Raw genomic sequence first — 14409 nt, 5'->3', positions numbered from 1 at the left:
AAAACTGACAAAAACTGTTTCCCTTGTCTTACATGACTCACAACAGAGCCATTCTATCAAACCATGTTATCTATTCAAGGATCTACCCCAGATAACAACAAAGAATGAAACCAATCTTCAACCAAGGCAAAGCTGAACTTAGAACATTGTTCACTATCACAGCATATGTAGATTATAAGAAAAAAAAAAAAAGAACATGTCTCTTTCTCTGCCAATACATAGCAGAATTCTGTTATACTATTTGTGGAATCTAGGTATAAGGAATTTTTTTCTCATAGCACTTGTGACAGTGCCCTGTGTATTTGGGATGTATAGTTAACAGGTGAACTATGCAAATAACTCGTTAGACACAAACATGGGACAGATTACCTACCTCTCGAATTTTAGCTTATTGTCAATAAGGGAAAGAAATACTAGTATAGTTAACCTTTGAACAACACAGGTTTGAACAGCATAGGTCCACTTACATGACAATATTTTTTGATAAATACAGTACTGTAAATGTATTTTATCTTCCTTATTATTTTCTCAACATGTACTTTTCTCTAGGTTACCTTATAGTAAGAATACAGTATACAGAGGCACCTGGGTAGCTCAGTTGGTTAAGCGTCTGACCTCAGCTCAGGTCATGATCTCATGGTTTGTGGGTTCAAACCCTGCATAAGGCTCTGTGCTGACAGCTCAGAGCCTGGAGCCTGCTTTGGATTGTTTCCCTCTCTCTCTACCCTTACTCCATTAGTGCTTTCTCTCAAAAATAAATAAACATTTAAAAAAATACAGTATATAATACATAACATGCAAAGTATGTGACAATCAACTGTGTTGTTGGTAAGGCTTCTAGACAACAGTTAATTAAATGAAGTAAATAAATGAATAAAATTCTGGAAGAGTTAAAAGTTAATATGCAGATTTTCAATTGTGCAGGGATCAGCACTTCTAACTCCTGTGTTGTTCAAGGGTCAACTGTACATTTAAATGAAATAATTATTCCCTAATGGACTTCAAATGGTTGGCCATGTCACAATGCACCTAAAAGGGAAACTCAAACAAAACAGCAGTGCCCATCTTATGCATACCACACTGTGATAAAATACCTAATCATCTCAGAAAAATCTAAACCCCACTCTTTTCATAATAAGCAAAGAAATACTTCCATTTCTACATAGGTTTACAAAATATCCTGGTGAACCCCAAAAAAGTTTAAAGATATTAATTTATGTGGAAAACCGAGCCCCATCTGTTGTAGTGGGAATCAACTACATATAAGCTAACCCTGTCTTTTAAGAATCTGACACCAGAGGCACCTGGGTGGCTCAGCTGATTAAGTGTCTCGCTTTTAATTTCAGCTCAAGTCATGATCTCATGGTTTATGAGTTCAAGCCCTGCATCGGGCTCCATGCTGACAGTGCAGAGCCTGCTTGGGATTCTTTCTCTCCCCCTTTCTCTCTGCTCCCACCGACAGTGTGCACACTTGTGTTCTCTCTTTCTCTCTCATAATAAACACATAAACTTAAAAAAAATCTGACTCCAATTTTTCATTGCCTATAACAAAGATAAATAGTACATATTTCAATGGAAAGAACCCCATGAAAAGGTAATACTCCCACATATTTCCTTTTATAAGTTGATACTAAACACAGAAAGCACATAGTATTCAAATTTCTGATATTAAAATGCAGAATGACCTATACTGTAAACTATTATCATATGCCTTCCATCAGCTAAGAAACACATACCTTGGAACTATTTGCAACAAAAACAAAATGCATGTTAGCTGAACCAAATATAATATTAAATTTTCCATGATAAAAACTACAGATTCAGAACTGTATCAACCTAACAATCTAAACACTATAATCTCAAAACTGCTCAATTACTTTTAGTAAAGTGTGTATGAAGTTATATATTTCCATAATAATTTCATGTTAGATAAAATTTCTTTTGGAAAACAAAGACTAATTAAAGTCTCATTTTCCCCCTCTTGGTAGGTAGACTATTACAAAATAAAATAAATCCTAGTCAGTAACACATACTATCTGCCAGACTCTATAGATAAATAATAACCAAGTAAGCTTAATAAGAATGAACCTGTCTCTGATGAGACACCAATGAGATGTCATTTTTAGTAAATATCCTTAAGATGTATAATCTCATTAAATATCAAAGACTGTGTTTCCTTGTAAACAGTACATAGTGTAGCATTTCACAAGCTACATGTGGGGAAAAAAAAACACTAATCTTGTTTAAGAATTAAAAATTACATAAAGGGTGGCTAGAATCTATTCTTTATGTTCACTAAGAACAGAGTAAGAACAACTGGAATGCAGTAAAGAGTAAAAGAAAGATTTATTTTAGATGTTAAAAAATTCTGAGGTTTTCAACTGGCATGCTTAGGGGAGAGAAGGACAGTGTGTCCTTTCTGCTTCTTTACCTGGATCAAGCAGTGGGCCAGGCCGCGGGAAAATGCCAGTATGGGCTAGGCCAACCTTAGGCTGGCACTCCAGGAGAATGATCAGATAAAAAGCAACTGAACCAATAAGTAAATGATGGGAGTCAGGCTTCTCACTCAGAGAAGGAAGTTACAAATATGCAAAGTGGGAAAGGCTAAGATAAACACTGTGGTATTACACCAGAACTGGAACTATCAGTGTGAATGCATGCATTTTAACATGTACTAAATATTAACACATAAACACACATATATTTGCTAGTTTTGCCCACTGAGAGGGCCTCTGCACATGATACCAATTAGCAATAAGCATAACTAATGCCCAAATATAGTCCCTCCACTTATAGGAACAATGGCCCTTGGAGAAATACATAACTCTAGAGCTGAGACAGAGAAGATACAAAGAAGTCTAGACCATCTGGTTACATCAAAACTTAAGGAAGTATTCAAAGAATGATGTGGTTATGTCAAAAAGAAAGAGGAGCCAGCTTAAAGAACTTCCTGGGGGCCAAGACTGGGACAATCTGAGCATCAAAATAATGACAGTGACAGAGTATAATTTTTTTGAGTAAGAATCCATGTTGTGTCTACTATACTTCCAAAAAAAGAAAAGATCTATGTGTTGAGCTGTATAAAGAAATAAGTAAATATAAGGAAAATTTCTACCTTAGAGTGGTACATCCTTTTATTATACTTTATATACACTCTGCCTTACAGCAGCTCATCTTATTAATAAATAATACCTACTAATTAACTTTAAGGTGGACAAATATAGGAAAGTACATCTTAAGATAAATGTTATAATGTGAAAATTGTATACATTCTGATATGATGCAATGATGAGATTATAGAATCATTTGAGAGGATTCTTTAAAAATGCATAAATCATGAAGAAACATACTCCTCACAAATATCAACTTAATGAAAGGAAGGACTAAGAATTATTCCAGATTAAGGAAGACTAAAGATTACAACAATGAAATATAACACAATCCTGAATTTGATCCCGTTCCAGTGAAGGAAATTAATTAGGTGAAATGTGAATGGAGTTTGTGGATTAGACAGTAATTTTGGATCCATGTTAATTTTAAAATTTTGACAAGCATACTCTGGTTTTATAGGAACATGCCCCATTCTCTGCCCCCTCCCCTGCCTTTTCTAAGGAAACATGCACTAAAACATTAAATAAACAGGCATCATATTTGTTACTTATACTCAAATGGTGCAGAAACACACACATATACAGAGGGAAGGTGGAAAGGAGGGAGATCAATATTTCAAATGTGGAAAACTGAGGAATCTAATAGAAGTGTATGTAAGCTGTTTTATTATTTCTTCAACTTTTTTGCAAATTTAAAATAATTTCAAAATATTTCTGGTTGAGAGCTATTATTTGGAGTATGTTGCAGGAAGGCACTGATAAATTCTTTCCAGATATATGTGTTTTACATTTTGGATAATGAAAAAAATGACATAGTGAAGGCAGAAAAGTCTGCTTAAAAAACTTTCTAGGAGAGGCTCCTAAGCAGCTCAGTCACTTAAGCATCTGACTTCGGCTCAGGTCATGATCTCATGGTTTGTGGGTTCGAGCCCTGCATCTGACTCTGTGCTGACAGCTCAGAGCCTGGAGCCTGCTTCAGATTCTGTGTATCCCTCTCTCTCTGCCCCTCCCCTGCTCATACTCTCTCTCAGAAATAAATACACATTAAAAAAATTTTTTTTTCTAGGGACTCTTGGGCAGCTCAGTAGGTTAAGCGTTCAACTCTCAATTTCGTCTCAGATCGGTCAAGATCTCATGGTTCGTGGGACTGAGCCCCACACTGGGCTCCATGCTGACAGTGTGGAGCCTGCTTGGGATTCTCTCTCTTCTTCTCTTTCTTTGCCCCTCCCCCACTCAACACTCGCTCTCTCTCAAAATAAATAAACATTAAAAAAAAAAAAAAAACTTTTCTATGTCTCTTCTAGTGCTATAAGGAAAGATCCCCTAGAATTTAGTAAGTACTAAATGTTATACTGATAAAAATACCAACTAATTGATTAGCAACAAAGAAGAATTTCTCTACCCACCTCTATATCAGTTAAACATTTTTTTGAAGCAGGAGACAAAGGAGATAGAGACTGATATGTGCTACTATGACGTTTCTGCGGTACTTTCCTTTTAATTTCAGACTCCAGATGTGATTCTGACTCTTCAATTTTCTTTGTTACACGATCTAAAGGAAGAAGAAAAAAAAACAAATGTACTGAAATTAAATCTTATAAATTCCTCGTGACTTTTGCTATAAACAATACTAATTTATATTATCAAATTATTATAGTTTGATTAAAATAAATTAATGTTTCAAAATGTACAACAAAGAGTAAGCAAAACTTGGGAGCAGGGGAAGATGGCTAAGAGGATCCTGAGCTCACCTCCTTCCTCAGGCACCAAGGCAACAACTACATATAATGCAACTCATTCTGAAAATAATCTTAAGATTATTTTAAGAATAAGAACAAATCTTTTTTTTTTTAATTTTTTTTAACGTTTATTTATTTTTGAGGCAGAGAGAGACAGAGCATGAATGGGGGAGGGGCAGAGAGAGAGGGAGACACAGAATCGGAAACAGGCTCCAGGCTCTGAACCATCAGCCCAGAGCCCGACGCGGGGCTCGAACTCACGGATCGCGAGATCGTGACCTGAGCTGAAGTCGGACGCTTAACCGACTGCGCCACCCAGGCGCCCCTAAGAACAAATCTTTATAAAAGTATAAAAGAAAGGACACATTGAGAGGGTATGAGGGGCAGAGATGCAGTCGGGAACAAAATCCCTGGCAGGTAATCCAAAAGTGGGAGTGGTATCACAGGCGTGGAGGCCCTCCCAGAGGAGTGAGGGGATCAAGTTAGGCACCCTGGCTCTGGGAATTAGCCCCAAGAAGACAAGCTACACATAACACCTGGCTTTGAAAATCAGCAGTGATAACTCCAAGAGCTTTGAAAATCAGTAGGCCTTAACTCTGGGAAAGCTGAAGGCTATAAAGGGGGAAAAAAAAAGACTCTACTTAAAAAAAAATTTTTTTTTAATGTTTATTTATTTTGGGGACAGAGAGAGACAGAGCATGAATGGGGGAGGGGCAGAGAGAGAGGGAGAGACAGAATCGGAAACAGGCTCCAGGCTCTGAGCCATCAGCCCAGAGCCTGACGCGGGGCTCGAACTCATGGACCGCGAGATCGTGACCCGAGCTGAAGTTGGACGCCCAACCGACTGAGCCACCCAGGCGCCCCAAAAAGACTCTATTTTAAAGGATCAATGCATTTTATCACTTAGTCCAAGACCCAGGACAGAAACAGCACCTTGAAAAGCACCTGGGTTATATATGAAGGACATTCATTTGACTAAGTTTAGGGCATGTGTGAAAGGGGGAGGGATATACAAGAATAGAAATGCTGGGAAGCACCATTTTCCTTGCTCTTCTTCAGCCTAGCTAACTGGACACTTGCAGGTGCCAGTTTTGACATTATCTATCTTCCTTAGTAGCAGTGCTCATGCTACCCTGGCATTCCCCTGCGAAACCACTTTAATCAAACAGCCAAACCCCATGTGACCCCAAGCAACTCCTACAATGCCACACCCAGTGAGCAATCCTACAGGGACAGTGCCCTGCCTACAACCACACTCACAAAAGTTGTAGCTGGACCTCTCAGCCTGCTGTGCCAAGAGTTAACCTCACCCATCAGCAAGCCTGCAGCAGCTACAGCCAGGCCTTTCTGCCAGCCCTGCTCATCAGTGCACCCTGCAGAAGTGATGGCTTAGTCACAACAGGAGGGTGCACACACAACCTACACAAGGGATACCCCTGGAGCACCTAGTTCTAGTGACTAGAGGTAAGTGTGCTATTGGGTCTCATAGGATGCCTTCTATATAAGACAACGACTTTCAAGATCGGGGAAAGCAGCTGATCTACCCAATACATAGAAACAGCAAGAGCCAGAAAAAGGAGGGCACAGTGAGATACGTTCCAAACAATGGAACAAGACAAAACTTCAGAAAAAGAACTAAATGAAATGGAGATAAGCAGTTTACCCAATGAAGAGCTCAAAGTAATGGTCATAAAGAGGCTCACTAGACATGAACAAAGAGTAGATGAACAAATTATATCTATGTTACTTCAACATAGATGTAAAAAATTAAAAAGAACCAATCAGCTGAAGAATACAGTAAGTGAAATGAAAAATACATTGGAGGATGCAGATTAGAGGATGCAGAAGAATGGATGAACGATCTGGAAGATATGTTAGTGCAAAGTACCCAAGCTGAACAAAAGCAAAATTAAAAAAAGAAAAAAAAAAAAAAAAAAAGCACACGCTAAGGAACCTCTAGGACAACATCAACCATACTAACATAACACATTATACGGGTTCCAGAAGGATGAGAAAGGGGCAAATAATTTATTTGAAGAAATAATGACTGAAAACTTTCCTAACAGAGATAGAGGAAGAGATAACAGAGATAGAGAGCTCCAAACAAGATTAACCCAGGGAGACCACACCAAGACAAATAAAATGTCAAACATTAAAGATAAAGCGAGAATCTTAACAGCAACAGAAGAAAAGCAAATGGTTACATGAAGGGGAAACCAAGGCTATGAGCTGATTTTTCAGGCCAGAAGGGAGTAGTATGATACATTCAGAGTGCTAAAAAGAAAAAAACTCACAACCAAGAATACTCTACCAGGCAAGATAAGCATTCAGAATTAAAGGAGAGCTAAAGAGTTTCCCAGAGAAAAACAAGTTAAAGAAGCTCATCCTCACTAAACTACTTTACAAGAAAGGTTAAAGGGACATCTTTAAGCAGAAAAGAAATAGCCATAACTAGAAGGAAATTATGGAAAAAATTTTACTGCTAAAGCAAACATACAGTAAAAGCAATAGATCAATCACACACAAAACTAATATGAAGGTTAAAAACCAAAAGTAGTAAAATCAATTACGTCTACAAAAATTAGTCAAAGGATACACAAAATATAAAATATAAAATGACATCATATACATAAAATGTGAGAGGAAGAAGTAAAACGGCAGTGAATTTAGTATATATTGAACTTAAGCAACCAACAACTTAATAGACTGCTAAATATATAGAATGTTATATATGATCTTCATGGTAACCACAAACCACCAAAAAATATAAAGAAATGAACCCAAGCATAACACTAAAGAAAGTTATCAAATCATGGGGAAGAGAGCAAGAGAAAAAGAACTAAAAAACAACCAAAAACAATGAGCGTGATGGCAATAAGTACATACCTGTTAATAATTACTATAAATGTAAATAGACTAAATACTCCAATAAAAAGACAAAAGGTGACTGAATGGATAAAAAGAAAAAACTAGACCAGACAAAAGGTGACTGAATGGATAAAAAGAAAAAACTAGACCCTTCTATATGCTCCTATAAGAGCCTCACATCAGACCTAAAGACACATACAGACTAAAAGTGGAGGGACAGAAAAATATATTCCATACAAATGGAATTGGAAAAAAAAGTTGGGGTAACAATACTTATATCAGACAAAATAGACTTTAAAACATAGACTGTAACAAAAGACAAAGAAGGGTATTAAATAATGATAAAGGGATCAATCAACAAGAGGGTATACCAATTGTAAATATCTACGTGCCCAACACACAGGAGTACCTAAAAACATAAAACAAATATTAACAGACATAAAGGGAGAAATTGACAGTAAAACAGTAATAATATGGGACTTTAACACCCCATTCACATTAATGGAAAAAGCATCCAAATGGCAAGTCAATAAAGAACCAGTGGCCTTAAGTAACATATTCTTAGGTAGATGGATTTAACACATAAATATTGAACATTTCATCCCCAAAAAGCAGAATACACATTCTTTTCAAGTGTACATGGAACATTCTCCAGATGAGATCAATTGTGAGGCCACAAAACAAGTCTCAACAAATTTTAAAAGACTGAAATATATCAAACATTTTTTCCAACAATATGAAATTAGAAATCAATTACAAGAGAAAAACTGAAGGGGGAAAAAAACCCCACCATCCCACAAACATACGGAAGCTAAACAACAAGTTATTAAACAACCAATGGGTCGATGAAGAAATCAAAGAGGAAATAAATACTTAGAGACAAATGAAAATGGAAACACAATGGTTTGAAAACTTTGGGATAGATCAAAGCAGTTCTAAGAGTGAAGTTTATAAAGATATAGCCCTACTTCAAAAAAAAAACAAGAAAAATCTCAAATAAACAAATGTTCCCTTACACATAAAGGAACCAGAAAAGAACAAGGCCCCAAGTTAATACAATAAAGAAAATAATAAAGATCAGAGCAGAAACAAATGAAACAGAGACTAAAAACACAATGGAAAAGAAATGAAACCAAGAGAAATTCTTTGAAAAAATAAACAAAACTTCTAAACCTTTTTCACCAAGAAAAAAAGAGGACTCAAAATCCGAAATAAAAGAGAAGTTACAACTGATACCATAAAAACACAAAGAATTATGAGATAACTATGAAAAATTATATGCCAATAAATTGCACAAACTAGCAGAAATGGATAATTCCTAGAAACATAATTTTCCAAGAGTGAGTCAGGAAGAAATAGAAAATATGAACAGACCAATTTCTAGTAACAAAACGAAACTGGTCATCAAAGCTCTCAACAAACGAAAGTCTAGGACCAGATAACTTCACAGGTAAATTCTATTTAAAGAAGAGTTAATACCTATCCTTTCCAAACTCTTCCAAAACAAAAAAAAGGGAAGAAATGCTTCCAAATTCATTGTACAAAATCAATACAATGGTTGATTGTACCTGGTACCAAACCAAACAAAAACACTACAAAAAAAGAAAATTATATATCAACACCCTTGATGAACACAGATGCAAAAATCCTCAATAAAATATTAGGAAATTAAAAAAAAATTTTTTTTAACGTTTATTTATTTTTAAGACAGAGAGAGACAGAGCATGAACAGGGGAGGGGCAGACAGAGAGGGAGACACAGAATCTGAAACAGGCTCCAGGCTCTGAGCTGTCAGCACAGAGCCCGACGTGGGGCTCGAACCCACGGAGCATGAGATCATGACCTGAGCCGAAGTTGGACGCTTAACCGCTTAACCGACCAAGCCACCCAGGCGCCCCATATTAGGAAATTGAATTGAACAATACATCAAAGGATCATTCACTACAATGAAGTGGAGTTTATTCCAGGGAAGCAAGGGCAGTTCAGTATCCACAAATCAGTCAATGTGATACATCTCAAAACAAAATAAAGGGTAAAATCATATGACCGTCTCAATAGATATAAAAAAGCATTTGACAAAATTCAGTATCTGTTCATAATGAAGACTCTCAATAAAGTGGGTTTAGAGGGAACATACCTCAACATAATAAATGCCACATAGGACAAACGCACAGTGAGAAGCTGAAAGCTTTTTCTCAAGACAGGGATTTCCACTCTCACCACTTTTATTCAACATAGGACTGGAAGTCCCTAGCTACAGCAATCAGACAAGAAAAAAATTATAAGACAATCAAATTGGTAAGGTAGCAAAACTCACTATTTGCAGATAACATGGTATTACATATAGAAAACCCTAAAGACACCACCAAAAAACTATCTGAAGTAATAAATGAATTCCGTAAAGTTGCAGAATAAAAAATATATGGAAATGGGTTGATTTTCTATACACAAATAACCTAGCACAATTTTTTTAATCCCACTTATAACTGCATCAAAAAGAGTAATATTATCTACAAAAAATTTAGCTGACTATGTGAAAGACCTGTACTGTGAAAACTGTAAGACACTGATGAAAGAAACTGAAGATGACACAAATAAATGGAAAGGTATACCATGTCATGTATTTGAAGAATATTGTTAAAATGTCCATACTATCTAAAGCAGTCCACAGATTCAATGCAACTCCCATCAAAACACCAATAATATTTTTCAGAGAAGTAGCTCAAATAATCCTAAAGTTTGTATGGAACCACAAACCCTGAATAGCCAAAGCAGTCTTCAGAAAGAAGAAAAAGTTGGAGGTATCACAATATCAGATTTCAAACTATCCTACAAAGTTACAGTAATTAAAATAGTAAAGAAATGGCACAAAACAGATGCATAAAGCAATGGAACAAGATAGAGAGCCCAGACATAAACCTACACTTAGGTGGTCAATTAATCTACAACAAAGGAGGCAAAAATATGCAAGGGGGAAAACAGTCTCTTCAATAAATGGTGCTTGGAAAACTGGACAGTCACAGGCAAAAGAATGAAACTGAACCACTTTTCTTACACCCTACACAAAAATAAACTCAAAATGGATTAAAGACCTAAATGTAAGACCTGAAACCATAAAACTCCTAAAATAAAACATAGACAGTCAACTCCTGGACATCAGCCTTAGCAATATTTTTCTGTATCTGTCTCCTCAGGCAAGGGAAACAAAGGCAAAAATAAATAATTGGGACTATAAAAGCTTTTGCACAGCAAAGGAAACCGTCAATAAAACAAAAGGCAACCAAGTGAATGGGAGAAGAAATTTGCAAGTGTTATTATCTGATAAGGGATTAACATCCAAAATACATGAAGAACTTACACAACTCAACAACAAAAAGACAATCAGATTAAAAAATGGGCAGAGGATCTGAATAAACATTTTTCCAAAGCCAGACACACGAGGAGATGAATCAACATTACTAATCATCAGGGAAATGCAAATCAAAACCACAATGGGATATCACCTTACACCAGCCAGGATGGCTAAAATTAAAAAGACAAGAAGTAAGTACTGATGAGGATGTGGAGAAAAGGGAATCCTTGCTCCCTGTGAGTGGGAATGTAAATTGGTACAGCCACTATGGACAACAGTATAAGGGTTCCTCAAAAAACTAAGAAATAGAGGGGCGCCTGGGTGGCGCAGTCGGTTAAGCGTCCGACTTCAGCCAGGTCACGATCTCGCGGTCCGGGAGTTCGAGCCCCGCGTCAGGCTCTGGGCTGATGGCTCAGAGCCTGGAGCCTGCTTCCGATTCTGTGTCTCCCTCTCTCTCTGCCCCTCCCCCGTTCATGCTCTGTCTCTTTCTGTCCCAAAAATAAATAAACTTTGAAAAAAAAATAAAAAAATAAAAAAATAAAAAATAAAAAAAAAACTAAGAAATAGAAATACCACAGGATCCAATAATTTTGCTACTGGATACTCACCCAAAGAATTAAAAAAAAAAAAAAACAAAAAAACTAACTAAAAAACTAATTTGAAATGATTTATCCACCCCTATATTTATTACATCATCATTTGTAATAGCCACAATATGTAAGCAACTTAAGTGTCCACTGAGAGATGAAGGGATAAAGATGTGCCCCCCACACATACACACTGGAATATGACTCAGACATAAAAAAAAAAATGAAATTTTGCTTTTTGTGACAACATGGATGGACCTAGAGGGTACTGTACTAAGCAAAATAAGTCAAACAGAAAAACAAATACCTTTTTTCCCTAATGTTTATGTATTTAATTTTGAGAGAGACAGAGCACACAAGTGGGAGGAGTAGAGAGTGAGAGGGAGACACAGAATCTGAAGCAGACTACAAGCTCTGAGCTGTCAGCACAAAGCGTGACACAGGGCTCAAACCCACAAACTGTGAGATCATGACATGAGCCGAGATGAATGCTTAACTAACTGAGCCACCCAAGTGCCCCTAAAGACAAATACCTTTTAATTTCACTTATGTGTGGAATCTAACAAATCAAACTAACAAAAAGCAGAAAGTCCCATAAATACAGAGAACAAACTGATGGTTGCCAAGAGTGAGAAGTGGTACGCAAAATGAGTAAAGAGGAGTAGGAGACACAGGCTTCCAATTATGGAATGAATAAGTCACAGGGATAAAAGGCACACATAGGGAATAGTCAGTGGTATTGTAATTGTGTTGTATACATACAATCATGTGATAGATGGTAGCTACATTTGTGATCACCGTGTAATTTATAATCGTTGAATCACTATGCTGTATACCTGAAACATGCATTATTTCATGTCAACTATACATCAATAAAAAGTAGTAATAATAAAAGAATAACCAGAACTTTAAGTTGTAGCCTATAATCATGTCCTGGTAGCTTTACTTTTCACTCCTCATCAGGATCTGCACACACTGTGGACCACTCTCATCAAGCGTACCAATATTCTCTTCAGTTTATTCTGTTTTTAAGACAGCAGAGGGACTTCCCACAACGAACCAATCAGTCAGTCAATCAATCTGTCTCTCTCTCTCATACACACTCATACACACACATACACACTTAAAGTTAGTGACTCTTCTTAGATTAGTAATAAGAAAAAAACAGAATTCAAACATTGGGTGCAACTGTTTAGATAAAGGAAACTAAACTAATATTCAGCCTAATGGTTTGTTATTCAAGAAATACAAAAGGATTTTCCTCACTATTTTTCAATGCAAATTTAATACTTTTCATTAAGGACATAATTAGAATTTTTAAGTGATTGAATGAACACCCAAAAAGTATAATTTATTACACTCTGACTTTATCAGCAAAGATTTAAGTATGCAAGACAATACATGTTTCTAAAACACAAGTTAATGAGTCTACAAACCAAAATTTTCTACCTTCATAATCCCAAATTTGTTATATACTTCCATATTCCTATCTTCAATATCCTCTTTTAAAAAAATTTTTTTTTGAGTTTATTTATTTATTTTGAGAAAGAAAGAACAAGCAGGGCATGGGCAGAGAGAGAAGGAGAGAGAGAATCTCAAGCAGGCTCTGGGCTGACAGGGGCTTGAACTCACAAACCATGAGGTCATGACCTGAGCTGAAGTCAAGAGTCTGATACTTAAGCGACTAAGCCACCCAGGCACCCCAATATCCTCTTTTTTAAAAAAGTGTATTTATTTTGAGAGAAAGAGAGAGCGTGTGCATATGCAGGTACACGAGTGGGGTAGGGGTAGAGAGGGAGAGAAAGAATCCCAAGCAGGCTCCACACTGCCAGCATAGAGCCTAACATGGGACTTGAACTCACAAACCGTGAGGTCATGACTTGAGCCAAAATCGAGTCACTTAACCAACTGAGCCACCCAAGTGCCTCTAATATCCTCTTATCTTTGAATTTTTTTAAATAGGGAGGTTACCTACACATACAAATCAATATTATGTAATATTTCTGAGTCTGAAATACGATATTGTCTTAAGAAGCCTACACAATTTGGACGCCTGATGGCTCAGTCGATTATATGTTCGACTTCAGCTCAGGTCATGGTCTCACGGTCATGAGTTCAAGCCCCACATCAGGCTCTGTACTGACAGCTCAGAGCTTAGAGCTTGTTTCGGATTCTGTGTCTCCCTCTCTCTCTCTCTCTGCCCTCCTCCTGCTCATACTCTGTCGCTCTCTCAAAAATAAACAAACATTAAAAAAAAAAAAAAAAGAAGTCTATACAATTATTCTTGTTACTGTAATCACAGAGTTGCACTAAGTGAATTCTACCTTTCCAGCATTTGTACAGTTCAAACACTTTACTTTCCTGGACAAGAAAGCTGAAAATCTAAATAATAGCTGACTTCTCCTTGTGCCTCCTTCCTCACATTCAAGGGAATTCTACTAACAGCTCTTAAATTCATTACTTCCTCTCCAACACCACTGCCAGTACATTTCAGATACTTAACTCTTGGCCTACATTGATTTCCCTCACTCCAAATGAATCCTTCCTCATTACTGCCGAAGTGATCTAACAAAACATATGACTACATTCTAATGTTTAATATCTTTCAATGATTCTAGTAGCTAAGGAAAAAATTCAGAACCCTATCTCTTTGCAAGCAAAAGTTTGTGTTGATGTTCCAGTCTTCCAAACAAACTGCTCCTCAAAGAGGTTCATTTCTCCAGGGTGTATGTCCTATCATGCTCTACATATTA

General features: G+C 36.7%; 1 protein-coding gene across 2 annotated transcripts in view; it reads right to left on the bottom strand.

The window, feature by feature from the left end:
• SENP6 (SUMO specific peptidase 6) overlaps window positions 1-14409 on the bottom strand; it is a 117079-nt gene that overhangs the window by 48833 nt on the left and 53837 nt on the right. For both annotated transcript variants that reach the window (XM_030315860.1, XM_030315861.1), the window contains one exon: window positions 4517-4662. In XM_030315860.1, coding sequence (XP_030171720.1) covers window positions 4517-4662 — 146 coding nt within the window. The remainder of the gene's footprint in view (window positions 1-4516; window positions 4663-14409) is intronic.

Source organism: Lynx canadensis, chromosome B2 (assembly GCF_007474595.2).
Source record: "Lynx canadensis isolate LIC74 chromosome B2, mLynCan4.pri.v2, whole genome shotgun sequence".
Classification (NCBI taxonomy): Eukaryota; Metazoa; Chordata; class Mammalia; order Carnivora; family Felidae; genus Lynx; species Lynx canadensis.
The sequence above is the reverse complement of the archived record's forward strand: the minus strand, read 5'-3'. Positions and strand labels throughout refer to the sequence as shown.